At 65.0% G+C, this 23,345-nt stretch overlaps 1 protein-coding gene across 1 annotated transcript in view; it reads left to right on the forward strand.

Moving 5' to 3' along the window:
* Nucleotides 1-23,345, forward strand: part of RSPRY1 (ring finger and SPRY domain containing 1) — a 36,770-nt gene that overhangs the window by 4,944 nt on the left and 8,481 nt on the right. The window contains 9 exon segments of the mRNA XM_068170126.1: nucleotides 5,011-5,502; nucleotides 7,784-7,836; nucleotides 9,418-9,530; nucleotides 12,049-12,175; nucleotides 14,924-14,982; nucleotides 15,751-15,817; nucleotides 17,326-17,457; nucleotides 18,237-18,352; nucleotides 19,590-19,733. Of these exon segments, the coding sequence (XP_068026227.1) occupies nucleotides 5,156-5,502; nucleotides 7,784-7,836; nucleotides 9,418-9,530; nucleotides 12,049-12,175; nucleotides 14,924-14,982; nucleotides 15,751-15,817; nucleotides 17,326-17,457; nucleotides 18,237-18,352; nucleotides 19,590-19,733 (1,158 nt within the window). The 5' untranslated portion in view covers nucleotides 5,011-5,155.

Here is a 23,345-nt window from a genome sequence, read left to right on the forward strand (position 1 = left end):
CAGTGCCCAGGGCTGGTCCCTGTGGTGCTGTTGGGACCCAGGTTGGACTTGGTGCTCTCAGGGCTCTGCTCCCTGGGGGCACTCAGGGGCCAGGGTTGGCTCCTGTGGTGCTGCTAGGTCCCAGGTTGGACTTGGTGCTCTCAGAGCTCTGCCCCCTGGGGGCACTCAGGGGCCAGGGTTGGCTCCCTGGGGTGCTCTTGGGACCCAGGTTGAACTTGGTGGTCTCAGAGCTCTGCTCCCTGGGGGCACTGAGTGCCCAGGGCAGGTCCCTGTGGTGCTGCTAGGTCCCAAGTTGGGCTTGGTGCTCTCAGAGCTCTGGTCCCTGGGGCACTCAGAGTCCCAGGGCTGGCTCCCTGGGGTGCTGTTGGGTCCCAGGTTGGCCTTGGCGGTCTCAGAGCTCTGGTCCCTGGGGCACTCAGAGGCCCAGGGCTGGTCCCTGTGGTGCTGCTAGGTCTCAGGTTGGACTTGGTGGCCCTCAGAGCCCAGCTCTGGTCCCTGTGACACTGTTGGGTGCCAGGTTGGACTTGGTGCTCTCAGAGCTCTGCCCCCTGGGGGCACTCAGTGCCCAGGGCTGGTCCCTGTGGTGCTGTTGGGACCCAGGTTGGACTTGGTGCTCTCAGGGCTCTGCTCCCTGGGGGCACTCAGGGGCCAGGGTTGGCTCCTGTGGTGCTGCTAGGTCCCAGGTTGGACTTGGTGCTCTCAGAGCTCTGCCCCCTGGGGGCACTCAGGGGCCAGGGTTGGCTCCCTGGGGTGCTCTTGGGACCCAGGTTGAACTTGGTGGTCTCAGAGCTCTGCTCCCTGGGGGCACTGAGTGCCCAGGGCAGGTCCCTGTGGTGCTGCTAGGTCCCAAGTTGGGCTTGGTGCTCTCAGAGCTCTGCTCCCTGGGGCACTCAGGGGCCAGGGTTGGCTCCTGTGGTGCTGTTATGTTCCAGGTTGTCCTTGGTGCTCTCAAAGCTCTGCTCCAGGTGGCACTGAGTGCCCAGGGCTGGTCCCTGTGGTGCTGTTGGGTCCCAGGTTGGACTTGGTGCTCTCAGAGCTCTGCTCCCTGGGGGCCCTCAGTGCCCAGGGCTGGTCCCTGTGGTGCTGTTGGGTCCCAAGTTGGACTTGGTGCTCTCAGAGCTCTGCTCCCTGGGGCACTCAGTGCCCAGGGCTGGTCCCTGTGGCGCTGTTGGGTCCCAGGTTGGCCTTGGTGCTCTCAGAGCTCTGCTCCCTGGGGGTACTCAGGGGCCAGGGCTGGTCCCTGTGGCGCTGTTGGGTCCCAGGTTGGCCTTGGTGCTCTCAGCGGTCTGCTCCAGCCTCAGGAGCTCTGATTGCCCTCTGCAGCTCCCTGAGGGGAGGTTGGAGTGAGCTGGGGCTGGGCTCTTCCCCAAGGACCAAGGGCTAGGACCAGAGGGAATGGCCTCAGGTGCCCCCAGGGGAGGGTCAGGTTGGCCTTGAGGAACAATTTCTTCCCCTTGAGGGCCGCCAGGGCCTGGCCCAGGGCTGTTGTGGAGCCTCCAGCCCTGGAGGGGTTTAAAGGCTGTGGAGGGCTGGAGCTGAGGGCCAGTGGTGACCTGGGCAGGGCTGGGGGAAGAGTTGGGCTCCACCACCTGAGAGGTCTCTTCCCACCAACAGCTCTCTGTGGCTTGTGGGAAGCTCCCCCAGGAGGTTTGCAGGCAGTGGTTTGCATCCTGCCCAGCTCTTCTGGCTGCTCCCCAGGGCAGAGCCCAGGGGGAGGAGAAGATCCCAGCTCCCAGGGGGTGAGGGGCTGGAAGGGACCTCTGGAGAGCTCCCAGTGCCAGCCCCTGCCAGAGCAGGAGCACAGAGCCCAGCCCAGGGGCACAGGAACACATCCAGCCAGGGCTGGGAAGGCTCCAGAGCAGGAGACTCCACAACCTCTCTGGGCAGCCTGCTCCAGGCCTCTGGCAGCCTCCCAGCCAAGAAGTTCTTCCTCCTGCTGAGCTGGAAGCTCCTGGGCTGCAGTTTCCAGCCCTTGCCTCTTGTGCTCCCCCAGGGCACAGTGAGCAGAGCCTGGCCCTGTGCCTCCCTTCCTGCCCCCCAGCCCTCAGCTCTGGAGAGACATTGCTCAGATCCCTCTCAGCCTTCTCCTCTGCACACTGCACCCCCCCAGGGCTCTCAGCCTCTCCTGCCCAGGCAGTGCTGCAGTCCCTTCAGCAGCCTTGGAGCCCTCCCTTGGCCTCTCTGCAGCAGATCCCTGTCCCTCTGGAGCTGGGGAGCCCAGGGCTGGAGGCAGTCTTCCAGCTGTGGCCTCCCCAGGGCAGAGCAGAGCAGAGGGGGAGGAGAAGCTCCCTGGCCCTGCTGGCCACACTCTGCTGAGTGCCCCCCAGGACCCCCTTGGCCTTCCTGGCCCCCAGGGCTCATTGCTGTGCCCTGCAGCCCTTGCTGCCCAGCAGCACTGCCAGCTCCTTCTCCTGGGGGCTGCTCTCCAGCAGATCCCCTCCCAGCCTCTGCTGCTGCAGTTTGCTCTTCCTGCCCAGCTGCAGGGCTCTGCTCTCCTCCTGCTTCAGCCTCAGCAGCTTCCTCCCTGCCCAGCTCTCAGCCCCTCCAGGTGCTGCTGAAGAGGAGGAGCCCTGAGCAGTGCTGCCTGTAGCCAGAGCTGCCCAGGGGAGGCCTGGCAGGGTAGGAGGCTCTCTGCCAGGCCCCCTGTGGGCACAGGATGAGGAGGGGAAGTGAAGGCCTCTTGCAATCCGTGGTGCAGCTTGGGGGTTCCTGTGTCAGCCTCACTGCTGGGGAGTGAGAAGAGGAAGCAGTGCAGGGTGCAGCAGGCTGAAACTGGCCCTCACAGAGCCCAGAGAGGGACCCAGCCCTGCTGGCACTGAGTGGCTGCTGCTGCTTTGCCCACTGGTGCTCACCACAGCAGGGCCAACAGGGGCAGAGCCTTGAGCTGCTCTGGCTGACACAGCTGGGATGGCCCTGGACAAGCACAGACTGGGTTGGGTTGGAAGGGAGCTCAGAGCTCAGCCAGTGCCAGCCCCCTGCCCTGCCCAGGGACCCCTCCCCCCAGCCCAGGCTGCTCAAGGCCTCATCCAGCCTGGTCCTCAGCACCTCCAGCCAGGGGGCAGCCACAGCCTCCCTGGGCAGCCTGTGCCAGGCTCTCCCCAGCCTCCCTGCCAACCATTCCTTCCTCCTCTCCACTCTCCCTCTGCCCTCTCCCAGCTCCAAGCCATTCTCCCTGCTCCTGCCACTCCCAGCCCTTGCCCACAGTCCCTCCCCAGCTCTCCTGGAGCCCTTCAGCTCCTGCAAGGTTGCTCTGAGCTCTGCCTGCAGCCTTCTCTCCTGCAGGCTGCACAGCCCCAACCCTCCCAGCCTGGCCCCACAGGGGAGGCTCTGCAGCCTCTCAGCATCTCTGGGGCCTCCTCTGGAGCCTCTGCAGCAGCTCCAGGTCCTCCTTGTGCTGGGGGCCCCAGAGCTGGAGGCAGTGCTGCAGGTGGGGGCTGAGCAGAGCAGAGCAGAGGGGCAGAATCCCCTCCCTGTGCTGCTGCTCTCCCTGCTCTGGCTGCAGCTCAGCACTCAGCTGGCTCTGGGCTGCCAGGGCCCAGTGCTGGCTCCTGGGCACTTTGCCACCCCCTGGCACCCCCAAGGCCTTCTCCTGCAGGCTGCTCTCAGCCACTCCTGCCCCAGCCTGGCTCTGTGCTGGGCATTGCCCTCAGCCAGCTGCAGGACCTGGCTCTTCTCAAGCCCTTTCTCTGCTCCTCGCTGAGCTCCTCCAGCTCTGCCCTGGCCGCCTGCTGGGGGTAACTCCTCCTCCCCTTCCCCACAGCTGGCAGCCCCCCCCTTGCTTTCCTGTAAGCCCCTTCAGCTCTTTGCCCTCCCCAAGAGTCCTTTCCCTTCCTCCAAGCCCCTAGAGAGCTGCCCTGGAGCTCCTGAGCCCCAGCAGGAGCTGCAGCACTTCAGCCAGGTGAGGATGGAGCCCAAGGTATTGCTGGGGGCAGGGAGCACTGCTTGGGTTGCTGCTCCTGGCTCCTCCTTGGGCACTGCTCTGTGCTGTCAGCTGTGCAGTGATCAAGGGAGGGGTGTCCGAGGGGAGGGGGTGCCCGAGGGGAGGTTCCAGGCAATTAAAGACAATTCACCTGGGAAACTGAGCCCCCCCCCCCCCCCCCAGGAGGCCACACTGAGGGCTGAGGCCAAACCCTCACCTCCAAGCCCTGTGCAACGAAGCAGAGAGAGCTGCTTGGCCTCCAGCAGGGGGAGAGGAGCACAGGCTCCAGGGGTGAGTTAATGCCCTGCTGGGTTCTGCTGCTTGGAGCAGCCAAACATCTTCTGCCCTCACCTGAAGCACAGCCAGAGGAAGCCAAACTGCAGAGCCTCCCCTGTGGGGCCAGGCTGGGAGGGTTGGGGCTGTGCAGCCTGCAGGAGAGAAGGCTGCAGGCAGAGCTCAGAGCAACCTCCCAGGAGCTGAAGGGCTCCAGGAGAGCTGGGGAGGGACTGTGGGCAAGGGCTGGGAGTGGCAGGAGCAGGGAGAATGGCTTGGAGCTGGGAGAGGGCAGAGGGAGAGTGGAGAGGAGGAAGGAATGGTTGGCAGGGAGGCTGGGGAGAGCCTGGCACAGGCTGCCCAGGGTGGCTGCCCCCTGGCTGGAGGTGCTGAGGACCAGGCTGGATGAGGCCTTGAGCAGCCTGGGCTGGGGGGAGGGGTCCCTGGGCAGGGCAGGGGGCTGGAGCTGGCTGAGCTCTGAGCTCCCTTCCTCCCCAGCCCCATCCAGGGATCCATGCCGGCTGCAGGGGTGGTCATTCACAGCTCCTCGGCTGGCTCCTGAGCAGCCTGGGCTGGGGGGAGGGTCTCTGCTCCTTGTGGGCACTGAGCGATGATCTCTGAGGTCTCTTCCATCCTGAGCCGCTGCAGGGCCCTGTGCTGATGCTCCGTGGGAAGCGGGGGGCTGTGCTGTCCCCGGGGGGGGGGAGGCTGTGCTGTCCCCGGGAGGGGGAGGCTGTGCTGTCCCCGGGCGGAGGCTGTGCTGTGCTGTCCCCGGGCGGGGCTGCGGCGCTGACCCTGCTGCCGGCTTTCTCTTGCAGCCCCCCCGCTGGCCGCCCCATGCCCGCTGCGCCCCGGGCCGGCGGAAGCTGAGGCTGCCTCCCGCCCCGCAGGGCTCCGGCGATGCGGCGGCAGCAGCCCGCCGGCCCACGCCGCGCCTCGGGCTCGGCCCCTCCGGCCTCCTAGATGATCGTAGCGGCCCCGGCTGCGCTCCACGCTAGCGGAAGCCTCCTGCGAGGGTCGCTGCCGAGCCGCGGGCACCGCCTCCCGCCGCGGCCGGGGCTCGCCGGGATGGGCAACTCCTGCGTCTGCCGCGACGGCAGCGGCGCCGAGGAGGGCGGCGGCGGCGGCGCCTCCCGCGGCCGCCCGGCAGAGGGCGCCAGGGCGCCGGCCCCCGAGGCCAGGAGCCACCCCCGGGACCCCGTCCGACCCCCCCGCCGGGGGCGAGGGCCTCATGAGCCCCGCAGGAAAAAGCAGAACGTGGACGGGCTGGTGCTGGACACCCTGGCGGTCATTCGCACGCTGGTCGACAAGTAAGTGCCTGCGGGGCTGCGCGGCGCCGCTCCTCCCCTCCCCTCCCCTGACCCCGCCGCTCCTTCCCTCCCCTCCCCTCCCCCTGCCGCTCCTCCCCTCCTCTGACCCCGCCGCTCCTCCCCTCCCCTCCCCTCCCCCTGCCGCTCCTCCCCTCCCCTCCTCTGACCCCGCCGCTCCTCCCCTCCCCTCCCCTCCCCCTGCCGCTCCTCCCCTCCCCTCCCCTGACCCCGCCGCTCCTCCCCTCCCCTCCCCCTGCCGCTCCTCCCCTCCCCTCCCCCTGCCGCTCCTCCCCTCCCCTCCCCCTGCTCCTCCTCCCATTCTCCTGACCCTGCCCCTGTCGCTTCTCCCCTACCTCCCCTTCCCTCCCTCTTACCTCCCCCTGCCCTGCCCCTGCTGCTCCTCCCCTCCCCCTGCCCCTGCTCTGAGCACAGCCTGAGAGAGTTGGGCTTGTGCAGGCTGCAGAGGAGAAGGCTCCAGGGAGACCTTCTGGTGGCCTTGCAGGAGCTGCAGGGGGCTGCAGGAAAGCTGGGGAGGGACTTTGGAGGGGGTGAGGGAGGGACAGGACTGGGGGGGATGGAGCCAAAGGAGCAGTGGGGAGCTGGAGATTGGCTGTGAGGAAGAAGTTGTTGGGCAGGAGGGTGGTGAGAGCCTGGCCCAGGCTGCCCAGGGAGGTGGTGGAAGCCTCCTGCTGATGCCTGGAGGTGTTTGCAGCCAGGCTGGAGGTGGCTGTGAGCAACCTGCTGTGGGGTGAGGTGTCCCTGCCCATGGCAGGGACTTGGAGCTGGCTGAGCCCTGAGCTCCCTTCCAGCCCTGCCAGCCCTGGGGTTCTGTGACTCTGAGACATAAACTTTATCCTTCCTCTGAGGAGCTCTGCTAATGAATCCTCCTGAACCTAAGCTTTCTGTTGAGCTTTTTGAGGGGCAGCTGTGGATCAGCCTTCTGTTCTCACCTGTTACAGGCAAGCAGAGGTTGAGTGGGAGGCAGAGGAGGGCTTTAAATTCCATCTGGGTTTCAGATCCACAGCTGTAGCCTTCAGGGCTTCCTTTTGTTAAAGGCTTCCCAGATTCCTTCTCTGCCTCACAGCTCCCAGGGTGTGAGGGGCTGGAAGGGACCTCTGGAGAGCTCCCAGTGCCAGCCCCTGCCAGAGCAGGAGCACAGAGCCCAGCCCAGGGGGCACAGGAACACATCCAGCCAGGGCTGGGAAGGCTCCAGAGCAGGAGACTCCACAACCTCTCTGGGCAGCCTGCTCCAGGCCTCTGGCAGCCTCCCAGCCAAGAAGTTCTTCCTCCTGCTGAGCTGGAAGCTCCTGGGCTGCAGTTTCCAGCCCTTGCCTCTTGTGCTCCCCCAGGGCACAGTGAGCAGAGCCTGGCCCTGTGCCTCCCTTCCTGCCCCTCAGCTCTGGAGAGACATTGCTCAGATCCCTCTCAGCCTTCTCCTCTGCACACTGCACCCCCCCAGGGCTCTCAGCCTCTCCTGCCCAGGCAGTGCTGCAGTCCCTTCAGCAGCCTTGGAGCCCTCCCTTGGCCTCTCTGCAGCAGATCCCTGTCCCTCTGGAGCTGGGGAGCCCAGAGCTGGAGGCAGTCTTCCAGCTGTGGCCTCCCCAGGGCAGGGCAGAGCAGAGGGGGAGGAGAAGCTCCCTGGCCCTGCTGGCCACACTCTGCTGAGTGCCCCCCAGGACCCCCTTGGCCTTCCTGGCCCCCAGGGCTCATTGCTGTGCCCTGCAGCCCTTGCTGCCCAGCAGCACTGCCAGCTCCTTCTCCTGGGGGCTGCTCTCCAGCAGATCCCCTCCCAGCCTCTGCTGCTGCAGTTTGCTCTTCCTGCCCAGCTGCAGGACTCTGCTCTCCTCCTGCTTCAGCCTCAGCAGCTTCCTCCCTGCCCAGCTCTCAGCCTCTCCCTGCTGAGCAGCAGGAGGAAGCCTGCAGCAGGCTGCCATGGGGAGGGAGCTGTGGCCTCACCCCTGCAGCCATGGGAGGCCAGGCTGGACACTGCAGTTGGCTGCACAGCTCCTCCCAGCCTGGTGCCAGCAGCAGCCTGCCTGAGGCTGTACTCAGTGGCTGTGTTGCTGGCAGAGATGCCCAGGAGCCCTGCCCCCAGCTGAGAGCCCTGGGGGAGCTCAGCCCCTGCTGCTGCCCAGCCCCCTGCCAGGCCCTCCAGGCAGTGCTGCAGTCCCTCCCTTGCCCCTTTGTCCCCTCAGTGCCTTGCTGTTGATGCTTTTGTTTCTTCAGTGCATGCTGCTGGTGACTCTGCCTGCATTTGTGACCTCTGTGCTGTCTCTTGCAGTGACCAGGAGCCTCCATATTCCATGATCACCTTGCATGAGATGGCAGAAACAGGTACCTCAGGGCCCTGTGGTGGGCACTGCAGCCCCAGGCACCCCCACCCCTCAACCCTCCCTCTCTCTCTGCAGAGCAGCCCAGGAGCTGCTCTGTGGGGTCCCAAGCACAGCTCGGAGCTTCACTCAGCTCCTGGAGTTTCCCTGAGGGTTTCCCAGGCCCCAGAAGCAGCCCAGAGGTGGCCACAAACCCTCTGGGATGGCCTCAGCCCCTGAGGCACTGAGGATGGCTGCTGCAGAGAGGCAGAAGCAGCCCAGGGGTGTGGGGGGCCCTGGCTGGCACCCTTGGGCCCCAGTGCTGGGAAGCAGCACAGGCCTTGGGCTGGGCTTCTGCTGGCCCTGGGCAGGAGCTTTTATTGATAGATCCACAGCCTGGTCCTCAGCACCTCCAGCCAGGGGGCAGCCACAGCCTCCCTGGGCAGCCTGTGCCAGGCTCTCCCCAGCCTCCCTGCCAACCATTCCTTCCTCCTCTCCACTCTCCCTCTGCCCTCTCCCAGCTCCAAGCCATTCTCCCTGCTCCTGCCACTCCCAGCCCTTGCCCACAGTCCCTCCCCAGCTCTCCTGGAGCCCTTCAGCTCCTGGGAGGTTGCTCTGAGCTCTGCCTGCAGCCTTCTCTCCTGCAGGCTGCACAGCCCCAAGCCTCCCAGCCTGGCCCCACAGGGGAGGCTCTGCAGCCTCTCAGCATCTCTGGGGCCTCCTCTGGAGCCTCTGCAGCAGCTCCAGGTCCTCCTTGTGCTGGGGGTCCCAGAGCTGGAGGCAGTGCTGCAGGTGGGGGCTGAGCAGAGCAGAGCAGAGGGGCAGAATCCCCTCCCTGTGCTGCTGCACTCTGTTCTCCTCCTGCTTCAGCCTCAGCAGCTTCCTCCCTGCCCTGCTCTCAGCCTCTCCCTGCTCAGCAGCAGGAGGAAGCCTGCAGCAGGCTGCCATGGGGAGGGAGCTGTGGCCTCATCCCTGCAGCCATGGGAGGCCAGGCTGGAGAAGGCTGTGAGCAGCCTGACCTAGGATCAGCCTGCTGACTGGGGGGGGGTTGGGCTGGGTGCCCTTTGGAGGTCCCTTCCATGGTTGCATTTCTTCAGTGTCATTGTGGATGTAGCTCTCAAGAGCTGACCTTGGGCACTGAGCCCCTCCTGGAGCAGAGCAGTTTCCCATGGGGGTGCTGAGTGGGAGCTGGAGGTCCCCTGAGGCCTGGAGCAAGCTGGGGCTGGTGGGAGGTGTCCTGTCCATGGCAGGGGGCTTGGAGCTGGCTGAGCTTTGAGGTCCCTTCCAGCCCATTCCAGGAAGGAAGGAACCTCTGACCCCCTCCCCCTGGCCTGGCCCAGGCTGCTGCCCACCCCCAGAGCTCCTCACTCTGCCCCAAGCTGCCCTAAACCTCTTCTGAGCTTCACCTTCTTCCCCCCTGCAAGCCTCTGAGGTACCAGGGGGGAGCTGTTTGGGTTTGGTTTGCTTGGTCCTGATCTCTCCCCAGCTTCAGCTGGGCTCCTGCTAGGGGCTTCCTCAGCCTGCAGCTCCTGCTGAATGTCTTGGGCAAGCCTCCAGCCCCTGCCAGCTTCGACTCTGAGCCTCCCTTCTGCTTTGTGGTTGACAGATGAAGGCTGGTTGGAGGTTGTCCAGTCTTTAATTAGAGTGATCCCATTAGAAGACCCCCTGGGACCAGCTGTCATAACTCTGCTCCTTGATGAATGTCCACTGCCAACAAAAGTGAGTCCCAAGCCTCTGCCTGCAGCTGGGGCTCAGCCTCAGCTCCCTGTGGTAGCTGCTGGGGGTGGGAGAGGGGCTGGGAGGGGTTTCAGCAGGGAGGGGTGGGCAAAGCTCTGCTCTTCAGGAAAGAGAAGTGAGGAAGAAGTTGTTGGGCAGGAGGGTGGTGAGAGCCTGTCCCAGGCTGCCCAGGGAGGTGGTGGAAGCCTCCTGCTGCTGCCTGGAGGTGTTTGCAGCCAGGCTGGAGGTGGCTGTGAGCAACCTGCTGTGGTGTGAGGTGTCCCTGCCCATGGCAGGGGCTTGGAGCTGGCTGAGCCCTGAGCTCCCTTCCAGCCCTGTGACTCTACAGGGCTGAGATGTGGAAGGTGGAGTCCCTGGGCAGACTTTGGTGTCTGATGTCTGTCACTGCAGGGCTGCTGGCATCAAACAATTCATCACAGAAGGTAAAGCTGGGAGAGGGGAGGCTGAGGCTGGAGAGGAGGAAGAAGTTGTTGGCAGGGAGGCTGGGGAGAGCCTGGCACAGGCTGCCCAGGGAGGCTGTGGTGTGCTGCTGGCACCTGGAGAGTCATAGACTCAAAGAATGTGCTGGGGGGGAAGGGAGCTCAGAGCTCAGCTCCAGCCCCCTGCCCTGCCCAGGGACCCCTCCCCCCAGCCCAGGCTGCTCAAGGCCTTATCCAGCCTGGTCCTCAGCACCTCCAGCCAGGGGGCAGCCACAGCCTCCCTGGGCAGCCTGTGCCAGGCTCTCCCCAGCCTCCCTGCCAACCATTCCTTCCTCCTCTCCACTCTCCCTCTGCCCTCTCCCAGCTCCAAGCCATTCTCCCTGCTCCTGCCACTGCCAGCCCTTGCCCACAGTCCCTCCCCAGCTCTCCTGGAGCCCTTCAGCTCCTGGCAGGCTGCTCTGAGCTCTGCCTGCAGCCTTCTCTCCTGCAGGCTGCACAGCCCCAAGCCTCCCAGCCTGGCCCCACAGGGGAGGCTCTGCAGCCTCTCAGCATCTCTGTGGCCTCCTCTGGAGCCTCTGCAGCAGCTCCAGGTCCTCCTTGTGCTGGGGGCCCCAGAGCCTTCTGGCCAGGTTCAAAGCAAGTTTCCCCCTGGCCTCCCCTGGGTGAGCTCAGTGCTTGGTGATGGTTGTCAGAGGAACTGCAAAGTGCAAGCTGTGAGCTGAGGCTTTGCCTGCCTGGGAAGAGCAAGCAGCACCTGGGGGACCTCTGTCAGTGCTCCTGGGGGGGGGGGGGTGGGGGTGGGGGAGCTTTGGGATTTAGCTGCTTGGCTCTGCAGTGGACCTGGAAATCAAAGGGTTGGTTCCTTCAGAGCCCTCTTGACTTCCTTTGGAGGTGTTCTGATGAGTTAGCTGTGAAGGGCTTGGCCTCAGCTGCCTGTTGGTGCTGTGCACAGAGGGTGGTGTGCAGTCTGTGTGCAGTCCCTGTCTGCACACAGGTAGCTGCAGCTGGGGCCTCTGCTGCTCCCATGCAGCCCAGGCAAGGCTTTCACAGAGTCAGTGAGGTTGGAACAGACCTCAGAGATCCCCAAGCCCAACCTGGCACCCAGCTCCTCCTGACAACCCAACCATGGCTCCAAGTGCCACATCCAATCCCCCCCTTGAACCCCTCCAGGGCTGGGGACTCCACCACCCCCCTGGGCAGCACATCCCCAGGGCCAATCTCTCTTGCTGGGAAGAACTTTCTCCTCACCTCCAGCCCAAACCTCCCCTGGCACAGCTTGAGACTGTGTCCTCTTGTTCTGGTGCTGGGGGCCTGGGAGAAGAGACTGGAGAAGAGAAGGCTCCAGGCAGACCTAAGAGCAGCCTTCAGTACCTGCTAGGGGCTCCAGGAAGGCTGCAGAGGGACTGTCCCCAAAGGCCTGCAAGGCCAGGAGCAGGCTGCACAGCCCCAACCCTCCCAGCCTGGCCCCACAGGGGAGGCTCTGCAGCCCTCTGAGCATCTCTGGCCTCCTCTGACCCTTTGTGGCCCTCCTGTGGGGCCAGGCTGAGGGAGTTGGGATGGTTCAGCCTGGAGAAGAGAAGACTCCAGGCAGACCTCAGAGCAGCCCTCCAGGACCTGAATGATGCTGCAAGCAGGCAGCAGAGGGACTGTCCCCACAGGCCTGCAGGGCCAGGCCCAGGGGCAGTGGTTTGGAGTGAGAGCAGAGCAGGTTGGGATTGGAGGTGAGGAACAAGTTCTGCCCCAGGAGGCTGCTGGAGCACTGCAGCAGGCGGCCCAGGGAAGGGGTTGAGGCTCCAGCCCTGGAGGTGTTGAAGGTGAGGCTTGGGAAAGCTGTGAGCAGCCTGCTCCAGGGGAGGATGTCCCTGCTGGCTGCAGGGGGGTTGGGCTGGATGCTGCCCTTGGCAGCTCCCTCCCATCCCATCCCATCCCCTGCCTCCCCCCTGCTCTCCTCCCTGGGGGCACAGCCTGCCCGCGGCGCTGAGGGCAGCCAAGCCTCTGCTGTGCCCTGCTGTGCTGAGCTGGGGGCCCAGCTGCAGCTGGCAGTGGCCCTGCAGGGCCCTCCCCATTGTTGTGTTTTCCAGGATGCCCTGCAGAAGCTCACAGAGATCCTGAACTTGAGTGGAGCTGCTGCTTGCCAGGACGCCGCTCACCCTGCCAAGCACCGCAACACCACGGCGGTGCTGGGCTGCTTGGCAGAGAAGTTGGCAGGTAAGGCAGGGCAGGCTGCCCCAGGCTGCCCTCTGCCCAGCTCAGCCTCCTCCTGCTGCAGGAGCCAAGGGCTGGCAAGGCCACAAAGGAATAATAACCAGCCATTAAGTGCTTATTAATTTGGCTCTGCCTCCCACGTGGCCTGAGGCGAAGAGAGGAGCTCAGAACCCCAGGGCTGGAAGGGACCCCAAGGCTCAGGCAGCTCCAAGCCCCTGCCATGGGCAGGGACACCTCACACCACAGCAGGTTGCTCACAGCCACCTCCAGCCTGGCTGCAAACACCTCCAGGCATCAGCAGGAGGCTTCCACCACCTCCCTGGGCAGCCTGGGCCAGGCTCTCACCACCCTCCTGCCCAACAACTTCTTCCTCACAGCCAATCTCCAGCTCCCCACTTCTTCTTTGGCTCTATCCCCCCCAGTCCTGTCCCTCCTTGGCACCCTCCAAAGTCCCTCCCCAGCTTTCCTGCAGCCCCTGGAAGGCCACCAGAAGGTCTCCCTGGAGCCTTCTCCTCTGCAGCCTGCACAACCCCAACTCTCTCAGGCTGTGCTCAGAGCAGAGCAGCTCCAGCCCTCTGCTCAGCCTCCTGGCCCTGCTCTTCCTCGCAGCCAATCTCCAGCTCCCCACTTCTACTTTAGCTCCAAATTCCCTTCCCAGTACCAATGGTTACAGAGAGTCTAAGAAGAGCATTTGGGCAAAGATAAAGGCAAACCCTCGTGAGGCTCAGCAAGGCCAAGGGCAAGGTCCTGCAGCTGGGGCAGGGCAATCCCAGGCACTGCTAGAGGCTGGGCAGGGGCTGGCTGCAGAGCAGCCCTGGAGCAAAGGCCTTGGGGGCGCTGGGGGAGAAGCTCAGCAGCAGCCAGCAGGGAGCACTTGCAGCCCAGAGAGCCAAGCAGAGCCTGGGCTGCAGCAGCAGAAGTGTGGCCAGCAGGGCCAGGGAGGGGATTCTGCCTCTCTGCTCCACTCTGCTGAGCCCACAGCTGCAGCTCTGTGCCCAGCTCTGCAGCCTCTGTGCCAGGAAGGCTCTGGAGGGGCTGGAAGGTGTCGAGAGCAGGGCCAGGAGGCTGAGCAGAGGGCTGGAGCTGCTCTGCTCTGAGCACAGCCTGAGAGAGTTGGGGTTGTGCAGGCTGCAGAGGAGAAGGCTCCAGGGAGAGCTTCTGGTGGCCTTCCAGGAGCTGCAGGGGGCTGCAGGAAAGCTGGGGAGGGACTTTGGAGGGGGTGAGGGAGGGACAGGACTGGGGGGGCTGGAGCAAAAGGAGCAGTGGGGAGCTGGAGATTGGCTGTGAGGAAGAAGTTGTTGGGCAGGAGGGTGGTGAGAGCCTGGCCCAGGCTGCCCAGGGAGGTGGTGGAAGCCTCCTGCTGATGCCTGGAGGTGTTTGCAGCCAGGCTGGAGGTGGCTGTGAGCAAGCTGCTGTGGGGTGAGGTGTCCCTGCCCATGGCAGGGGCTTGGAGCTGCCTGAGCCGTTGGGGTCCCTTCCAGCCCTGCCGGCTCTGGGGTTCTGCACTGAGGGACACCCAGGGGCACACAATCTGCTGCCTGACTGAGGTCCTAAGCACTGCCTAGCTTGGGCCTCAATCAGCCACCTCCTGTCCCTGGTGCTTCCAGATCTGCTGCATGGGTGCTGGGTTTGGATCAAGGTTTGCTTCTGGAGCTTTGTCAACCTGCCCTGCAGAGTTCCTCTGACAGCACACAGCCCTCAGGCAGGGCTGGCAAAGGCTCTCTGCTGCTCTGCAGCCTTGGAGGCTGCACAGGAGCAAAGGGAAGGAGCAGGCTGCCCAGGGAGGAGCTGGAGGCCTCAGCCCTGGAGGAGGTCGAGGTCAGGCTCTCATTTTTTTGTGGCCCACCTATGGGGCCAGGCTGAGGGAGCAGGGGAGGTTCAGCCTGGAGAGGAGAAGGCTCCAGGGAGAATTCAGAGCTGCCTGCCAGGACCTGAAGAGGGCTACAAGAAGGCTGCAGAGGGATTGCACCTTCCCCCAGCCCAGGCTGCTCAAGGCCTCATCCAGCCTGGTCCTCAGCACCTCCAGCCAGGGGGCAGCCACAGCCTCCCTGGGCAGCCTGTGCCAGGCTCTCCCCAGCCTCCCTGCCAACCATTCCTTCCTCCTCTCCACTCTCCCTCTGCCCTCCCCAGCTCCAAGCCATTCTCCCTGCTCCTGCCACTCCCAGCCCTTGCCCAGAGTCCCTCCCCAGCTCTCCTGGAACCCTTCAGCTCCTGCAAGGTTGCTCTGAGCTCTGCCTGCAGCCTTCTCTCCTGCAGGCTGCACAGCCCCAACCCTCCCAGCCTGGCCCCACAGGGGAGGCTCTGCAGCCTCTGAGCATCTCTGTGGCCTCCTCTGGCCCTTGGTGAGCCTTCTATGGGGGCAGGCTGAGGGAGTTGGGGGTCTTGAGCTGATGCCAGGGGGCTGCTGCCAGCTGCTTGTTGGGCACTGAGCTGACTGCCAGGGGACTGCTGCCCCCGGGGCCTGTTGCTGTGCCTCTGGCAGTGCCAGTGGGAGGCAGAGCCTGGTGGCCTCTTCCCTGCAGGCCTCCATGGACTCTTTGCCAGCTGCAGAGGTTGGAGCCTTGCCCCTGGGGCTGGAGGTGAGGGCTGCAGGAGGGTTTGAGAGGGAGCCCTGAGGAGTGCTCCTGCCTTGCTGCAGGGTTCCTAGGGTCTCCTTTCAGTGGATTGCTCCTTTTGTTCTCCCTGCTTGAGGCTGGCCCAGGGGCTGGTTTCCATGGCTGTGTGCAATGGTTTTCCTTCCCCTTCTCCTAGGTCCTGCCAGCATAGGTTTGCTCAGCCCTGGCATCTTGGAGTACCTGCTTCAGAGCTTGGTGAGTGCCTCTCTGCCTGTCCCTGCCCTGCAAGTTCTTAGCTCTGGGGGTTGTGAACAGCTAGGGACAGCCCAAGGGAGGCTGTGAGGGTGATGAAGGGACCTGCAACAGCTCTGCTGTGGAGAAAGACTCAGAGCCCTGCCCTGGGGGTGTTTAGTGTGGAGAGGAGAAGGCTGAGAGCGACCTGAGCAATGTCTGTGAATAGCTGAGGGGTGGGGGGCAGGATGGAGGTGCCAGGGGGAAGGTGCCAGGCTCTTTGGGGTGGTGCCCAGGGGCAAGACAAGGACCAACAAGGATGAGCTGGCACCCAGGAGGCTCCACCTCAACAGGAGGAAGAAGTTGTTTGGTGTGAGGCTGCTGGAGGCCTGGGGCAGGCTGCCCAGAGAGGTTGTGGAGCCTCCTTCCCTGGAGAGCTTCCAACCCTCCCCTGGATGTGCTCCTGGGTGCCTTACCCTGCGTGCCCTGCCCTGGCAGGGGGCTGGGGCTGGATGACCTCCAGAGGTCCCTTCCAGGCTCTGTGATTCTGTGCTTAGCAAATCCTGGCAGCACAGGTGGCAGAAAGCTGAGCCTCCAGCGGGCCTCTGGGGTCTCCCTCCTGGGGGAGAAGCAGCAGTCAGAGCCCTGAGCAGCCTGATCCGCTCAGGCCACCTCTGCACAGCCTGGAAGAGCTCTGGATGCCCCTGAAGCATTTTGTGTCAGACTCTGCACAGCTGTTTCCCACCCCTGCTGGGCAGCTCCTGAGTAACTTCTCTTCCTGCTCCCCTTCAGCACTTCCAGTCCCACCCCACAGTGATGCTCTTTGCACTGATAGCCCTGGAGAAGTTTGCACAAACAAGTGAGTATCAGCCTGGGGCTGCTGCCCTGCTGCCCGCCCCGGCCCTGCTGCTGCTGCCCTGCCGCCCGCCCCGGCCCTGCTGCTGCTGCCCTGCCTCCCGCCCCGGCCCTGCTGCCGCTGCCTGCTGCCTGCCCCGGCCCTGCTGCCGCTGCCTGCTGCCTGCCCCGGCCCTGCTGCCGCTGCCTGCTGCCTGCCCCCGGCCCTGCTGCTGCTGCTGCTACCCGCCCCGGCCCTGCTGCTGCAGCCCTGCTGCCCGCCCCGGCCCTGCTGCTGCCCTGCTGCTGCCCGCCCTGGCCCTGCTGCTGCCGCCCTGCTGCCCGCCCCGGCCCTGCTGCTGCTGCCCTGCCGCCCGCCCCTGCCCTGCTGCTGCTGCCTGTCAGCTCCTGAGCACGAGAGACTGCACTGGGGGAAGCACAGCCAGAGAGATCTCTAGCCAGGCTCTGCTCAGGGATGGCCAATGCTAGGGCAAGGGGTGTAGAGCTGGAGCAGAGGAGGTGCCAAGGGGAACAGAAGGGAAAACTTTGCTCCTGGAGGCCTGGGACAGGCTGCCCAGAGAGGTTGTGGAGTCTCTTTCCCTGGAGACTGTGCATGTGTTCCTGTGTGCCCTGCCCTGGGTGATGCTGCTGGGGCAGGGGGCTTGGGCTGGATGATCTCTGGAGGTCCCTTCCGAGCTCTCCCATTCTGTGACTCCAGCAGATCACTTCCTCCTGCCCAGCATTATCCTGTCCTGGGCTGCAGCAGCAGAAGTGTGGCCAGCAGGGCCAGGGAGGGGATTCTGCCTCTCTGCTCCACTCTGCTGAGCCCACAGCTGCAGCTCTGTGCCCAGCTCTGCAGCCTCTGTGCCAGGAAGGCTCTGGAGGGGCTGGGAGGTGTCCAGAGCCGGGCCAGGAGGCTGAGCAAAGGGCTGGAGCTGCTCTGCTCTGAGCACAGCCTGAGAGAGTTGGGATTGTGCAGGCTGCAGAGGAGAAGGCTCCAGGGAGACCTTCTGGTGGCCTTGCAGGAGCTGCAGGGGGCTGCAGGAAAGCTGGGGAGGGACTTTGGAGGGGGTGAGGGAGGGACAGGCCTGGGGGGGCTGGAGCAAAAGGAGAAGTGGGGAGCTGGAGATTGTCTGTGAGGAAGAAGTTGTTGGGCAGGAGGGTGGTGAGAGCCTGGCCCAGGCTGCCCAGGGAGGTGGTAGAAGCCTCCTGCTGATGCCTGGAGGTGTTTGCAGCCAGGCTGGAGGTGACTGTGAGCAAGCTGCTGTGGGGTGAGGTGTCCCTGCCCATGGCAGGGGCTAAGCTACCTGTGTGGGGCTAAGCTACTGTTTAGTGCCTCAGCTGCCTGCTTGGGACTGAGCTAACTGCTTTGGGCCAAGCTAACTGCTTGGGCCTGAGCTCCCTGTGTGTGCCTCAGCTAGCTGTTTGGGTTGGGGCTGGGCTGGCTGTTTGGTGCCTCAGCCTGGTTCCACTTTATCCCATTGCTTCTTGTTTTCTTTGCCTTTCCCCTTTCTGCCCCCCCTTGCCTTGCAGGTGAGAACAAGCTGACAGTCTCTGAGTCGTGCATCAGTGAGCAGCTGGTGCTGCTGGAGAAGTGGACAGAGAACTCAGACTATTTAAAACGCCAGGTTGGCTTCTGTGCCCAGTGGAGTTTGGACAATCTGTGTAGGTATAACAAAGGGATGGACTCGCTTCAGAGCACTCCCTGCTGCAGGCAGATGGAGGAGGGACCCTTTGTGGGCTCTGTGTGAGCACTGCCTGCCAAAATAACCCTGCCTGTGACTGGCATCACTCCTCTGCAGGGGGAAGAACAAGGGGGGCAGATAAATGCAGCAGTGCAGTGGAGCTGCATGGAAGGGAGATTCTGCTCTGCTCAGCCCCCACCTGCAGCACTGCCTCCAGCTCTGGGGCCCCCAGCACAAGGAGGACCTGGAGCTGCTGCAGAGGCTCCAGAGGAGGCCACAGAGATGCTGAGAGGGCTGCAGAACCTCCCCTGTGGGGCCAGGCTGGGAGGGTTGGGGCTGTGCAGCCTGCAGGAGAGAAGGCTGCAGGCAGAGCTCAGAGCAACCTTGCAGGAGCTGAAGGGCTCCAGGAGAGCTGGGGAGGGACTCTGGACAAGGGCTGGGAGTGGCAGGAGCAGGGAGAATGGCTTGGAGCTGGGAGAGGGTAGAGGGAGAGTGGAGAGGAGGAAGGAATGGTTGGCAGGGAGGCTGGGGAGAGCCTGGCACAGGCTGCCCAGGGAGGCTGTGGCTGCCCCCTGCCTGGAGGTGTTCCAGGCCAGGCTGGATGAGGCCTTGAGCAGCCTGGGCTGGGGGCAGGGGTCCCTGCCCATGGCAGAGAGCTGGAGCTGGCTGAGCTCTGAGCTCCCTTCCAACCCAAGCCAGTGGCTGAATGAATCCCTGCCTGAAGCTGTGCTGCAGTCACTCAGAGCCTTCTCTCTGCAGTTCTGAAGGAGGGCAGGCAGCTCACCTATGAGAAGGTTGACCTGAGCAACATCAGGGCCATGCTGAACAGCAATGATGTCAGTGAATACCTGAAGATCTCCCCACATGGACTTGAGGTAGGCTCCCACTGCAGCATCTCCACCTGCAAAGGGGACTGAGCTCAGGCAGCAGCAGAGGCTGCTGAGTCTGCACTGGGCTTTGGCTCAAGCTGGTGCCAAGGGAGAATCCCTTTTGGTTTGTGCTGGCTGGGCTGGAGGAGCTCCCAGCTGCAGCAGGTCTGGCTCAGCCCTGGGGGGTTGCATCCTGATGGACTGCTCCCAGGTGAAGCAACACTGACTGCCTCTGGCCTTCAGGAGCCAGCTCACTCCCAGGAGGAGGCAGGGAAGGGGAAGGAGGGAAGGGAGGAAGAAGGGGAAAGGAGGGGAGGGGAAGGGAGGAAGGAGGACAGGAAAGAAAGGAGAGGAAGGGGGGGGGGGCAGGGGAGGGGGGAAGCAGGGGAGGGAAGGAGGAAAGGGAGGAAGGAGGGGAGGAAAGGGGAAGAAGGAGTGAAAGGGAAGGGGGAAGGGGAAGGAGGGGGAGGAGAGGGGAAGAAGGAGTGAAAGGGAAGGGGGAAGGAGGAAAGGAGAGGGGAAGAAGGAGTGAAAGGGAAGGGGGAAGGAGGAAAGGAGAGGGGAAGAAGGAGTGAAAGGGAAGGGGGAAGGAGGAAAGGAGAGGGGAAGAAGGAGTGAAAGGGAAGGGGGAAGGAGGAAAGGAGAGGGGAAGAAGGAGTGAAAGGGAAGGGGGAAGGAGGAAAGGAGAGGGGAAGAAGGAGTGAAAGGGAAGGGGGGAAGGAGGAAAGGAGAGGGGAAGAAGGAGTGAAAGGGAAGGGGGAAGGAGGGAAGGGGGAAGGAGGGAAGGAGAGGGGAAGGAGGAGTGAAAGGGAAGGGGGAAGGAGGGAAGGAGAGGGGAAGGAGGAGTGAAAGGGAAGGGGGAAGGAGAGGGGAAGGAGTGAAAGGGGAGGGGGAAGGAGGGAAGGAGAGGGAAGAAGGAGTGAAAGGGAAGGGGGAAGGGGAAGGGGGGAAGCAGGGGAGGGAGGGAGGGCAGGGCCCCGAGCTGAGCCCTGCTGCCTTGGCTGTCTGGGGGTTTGCCCTGCAGCTTCCTGTCCATTCCCTGCGGCTTCCCTCGGGGCCGCTTCCAGCCTCGGCTGCCCCCGAGAGCTGCTGCCAGGAGCAGAGGGCCCTGGGGGGGCCTGCAGTGCCTGTGGGCTGGGGCTGGGGCTGTGGCTGGGCCGGCAGGGGCTGGGGCTGGGGCTGTGGCTGGGCTGGCTGGGGCTGGGGCTGGGCCGGCTCTGAGGCCCTGCTGGCTGCCCCGCAGGCTCGCTGCGATGCCTCCTCCTTCGAGAGCGTTCGCTGCACCTTCTGCGTGGACTCTGGGCTCTGGTACTACGAGGTGACAGTCATCACTTCAGGGGTGATGCAGATAGGCTGGGCCACCAAAGACAGCAAGTTCCTCAACCATGTGAGTATGGGGGGGGGCTGGCACCCCCTTCTCGGGGGCTGGGCTGCTGCAGGCAGCTCTCTGCCTCTTCCCCTGCGCTCCGGAGCTGCCTCCCGAGGGTTCTGTGCTGCCACCCAGCTGAGGGCAGGGCTGCGAGGATCAGAGAGCCACAGAACCTTGGAGGGTGGAAAGGAAACCCACCAGAGGGCATCCAGAGCAGGGTCACCCAGGGGAATCCACACAGGAAGGCATCCAGGGGGGGTTAGAAGCTCTCCACACCAGGAGGCTCCACAACCCCCCTGGGCAGCCTGCTCCAGGCCTCCAGCAGCCTCACCCCAAACAGCTTCCTCCTCCTGTTGAGGTGGAGCCTTCTGTGGTCAAGTTTGCATCCATTGCTCCTTGGCTCATTGCTGTGCAGCACCCAAAGGAGCTTGGCCCCCTCCACCCTGCCCCCCCTGCACCCTGCCCCCCAGCCCTCAGCTCTGGAGAGACATTGCTCAGATCCCTCTCAGCCTTCTCCTCTGCACACTGCACACCCCCAGGGCTCTCAGCCTCTCCTCACAGGGCACAGACTCAAGTCCCCAGATCCTCCTCCTGGCTCTCCCTTGGCCTCCCTCCAGCAGGTCTCTGTCTCTCTGGGGCTGGGGAGCCCAAAAGAGAAGAGGCTTTGTTGTCAGTGCTGCAGCCTGGCACTGCCCACAGCAGCCTGGCACTGCCACTTGTGTCTGTCAGCTGTGGCAGCTTTGTGTCTGCTTGCTGCAGGCTGGAAGCTAAGGGGAGAAGGCTGCTTCTGATTTCTTCTTCTCTCTCCTTGGATATCCTTCAGCCCCCAGCAGTGGCTTCTCTCTGCTTTGGGAAGGAAGCAGTCAGAAGGAGCCTGCAGGCTCTCAGGCACTCACTGACACAGGTCACCAAGCAGCCATTTGTTTGCCCTCCAGTCACACACTCACAGAATGGGTTGGGACCTCAGAACTCAGCCAGCTCCATCCCCCTGCCATGCCCAGGGACCCCTCCCCCCCAGCCCAGGCTGCTCAAGGCCTCATCCAGCCTGGTCCTCAGCACCTCCAGCCAGGGGGCAGCCACAGCCTCCCTGGGCAGCCTGTGCCAGGCTCTCCCCAGCCTCCCTGCCAACCATTCCTTCCTCCTCTCCACTCTCCCTCTGCCCTCTCCCAGCTCCAAGCCATTCTCCCTGCTCCTGCCACTCCCAGCCCTTGCCCAGAGTCCCTCCCCAGCTCTCCTGGAGCCCTTCAGCTCCTGCAAGGTTGCTCTGAGCTCTGCCTGCAGCCTTCTCTCCTGCAGGCTGCACAGCCCCAACCCTCCCAGCCTGGCCCCACAGGGGAGGCTCTGCAGCCTCTCAGCATCTCTGTGGCCTCCTGTGGCGCTGGGAGCTGCCAGAGGAGGGGAGCAGCGCTGGGAGCTGCCAGAGGAGGGAGCTGGAAGCTGGCAGAGCAGAGGGCAGCGCTGGGAGCAGTGCTGGGAGCTGGCAGAGCAGGGAGCAGCGCTGGGAGCTGGCAGAGCAGGGGGCAGCGCTGGGAGCAGCGCTGGGAGCTGCCAGAGCAGGGAGCAGCGCTGGGGAGCTGGCAGAGCAGGGGGGCAGCGCTGGGAGCTGGCAGAGCAGGGGGCAGTGCTGGGAGCTGGCAGAGCAGGGAGCAGCGCTGGGAGCAGTGCTGGGAGCTGGCAGAGCAGGGGGCAGTGCTGGGAGCAGTGCTGGGAGCTGGCAGAGCAGGGGGCAGTGCTGGGAGCTGGCAGAGCAGGGGGGCAGCGCTGGGAGCAGTGCTGGGAGCTGGCAGAGCAGGGGGGCAGTGCTGGGAGTTGGCAGAGCAGGGAGCAGCGCTGGGAGCAGTGCTGGGGAGCTGCCAGAGCAGGGGAGCAGCGCTGGGAGCTGGCAGAGCAGGGAGCAGCGCTGGGAGCTGGCAGAGCAGGGAGCAGCGCTGGGAGCAGTGCTGGGAGCTGGCAGAGCAGGGAGCAGCGCTGGGAGCTGGCAGAGCAGGGGGGCAGTGCTGGGAGCAGTGCTGGGAGCTGGCAGAGCAGGGGGGCAGCGCTGGGAGCAGTGCTGGGAGCTGGCAGAGCAGGGAGGCAGCGCTGGGAGCTGGCAGAGCAGGGGGGCAGCGCTGGGAGCAGTGCTGGGAGCTGGCAGAGCAGGGAGCAGCGCTGGGAGCAGCGCTGGGAGCTGGCAGAGCAGGGAGCAGCACTGGGAGCAGTGCTGGGAGCTGGCAGAGCAGGGGGCAGCGCTGGGAGCAGTGCTGGGAGCTGGCAGAGCAGGGGGGCAGCGCTGGGAGCTGGGCAGAGCAGGGGGGCAGCGCTGGGAGCAGCACTGGGAGCTGGCAGAGCAGGGGGCAGTGCTGGGAGCAGTGCTGGGAGCTGGCAGAGCAGGGGGCAGCGCTGGGAGCTGGCAGAGCAGGGGGCAGTGCTGGGAGCAGTGCTGGGAGCTGGCAGAGCAGGGGGCAGCGCTGGGAGCTGGCAGAGCAGGGGGGCAGCGCTGGGAGCAGTGCTGGGAGCTGGCAGAGCAGGGAGCAGCGCTGGGAGCAGCGCTGGGAGCTGGCAGAGCAGGGGGGCAGCGCTGGGAGCAGCACTGGGAGCTGGCAGAGCAGGGGGCAGCGCTGGGAGCAGTGCTGGGAGCTGGCAGAGCAGGGAGCAGCGCTGGGAGCAGCGCTGGGAGCTGGCAGAGCAGGGAGCAGCGCTGGGAGCAGTGCTGGGAGCTGGCAGAGCAGGGAGCAGCGCTGGGAGCTGGCAGAGCAGGGGGGCAGTGCTGGGAGCAGTGCTGGGAGCTGGCAGAGCAGGGGGCAGCGCTGGGAGCAGTGCTGGGAGCTGGCAGAGCAGGGGGCAGCGCTGGGAGCTGGCAGAGCAGGGGGCAGCGCTGGGAGCAGTGCTGGGAGCTGGCAGAGCAGGGAGCAGCGCTGGGAGCTGGCAGAGCAGGGGGCAGCGCTGGGAGCAGTGCTGGGAGCTGGCAGAGCAGGGGGGCAGCGCTGGGAGCTGGCAGAGCAGGGGGGCAGCGCTGGGAGCAGTGCTGGGAGCTGGCAGAGCAGGGGGCAGCGTTGGGAGCAGTGCTGGGAGCTGGCAGAGCAGGGGGCAGCGCTGGGAGCAGTGCTGGGAGCTGGCAGAGCAGGGAGCAGCGCTGGGAGCAGCGCTGGGAGCTGGCAGAGCAGGGAGCAGCACTGGGAGCTGGCAGAGCAGGGGGCAGCGCTGGGAGCAGTGCTGGGAGCTGGCAGAGCAGGGGGGCAGCGCTGGGAGCAGTGCTGGGAGCTGCCAGAGCAGGGAGCAGCACTGGGAGCTGCCAGAGCAGGGGGCAGCGCTGGGAGCAGTGCTGGGAGCTGGCAGAGCAGGGGGGCAGCGCTGGGAGCTGGCAGAGCAGGGGGGCAGCGCTGGGAGCAGTGCTGGGAGCTGGCAGAGCAGGGGGGCAGCGCTGGGAGCAGTGCTGGGAGCTGGCAGAGCAGGGGGCAGCGCTGGGAGCTGGCAGAGCAGGGGGCAGCGCTGGGAGCAGTGCTGGGAGCTGGCAGAGCAGGGGGCAGCGTTGGGAGCAGTGCTGGGAGCTGGCAGAGCAGGGGGGCAGCGCTGGGAGCAGCGCTGGGAGCTGGCAGAGCAGGGAGCAGCACTGGGAGCTGGCAGAGCAGGGGGCAGCGCTGGGAGCAGTGC

Source organism: Melanerpes formicivorus, unplaced genomic scaffold (genome assembly GCF_026170545.1).
Source record: "Melanerpes formicivorus ecotype bairdi unplaced genomic scaffold, bMelFor1.0.p_v2 SCAF_287, whole genome shotgun sequence".
Taxonomy (NCBI): Eukaryota; Metazoa; Chordata; class Aves; order Piciformes; family Picidae; genus Melanerpes; species Melanerpes formicivorus.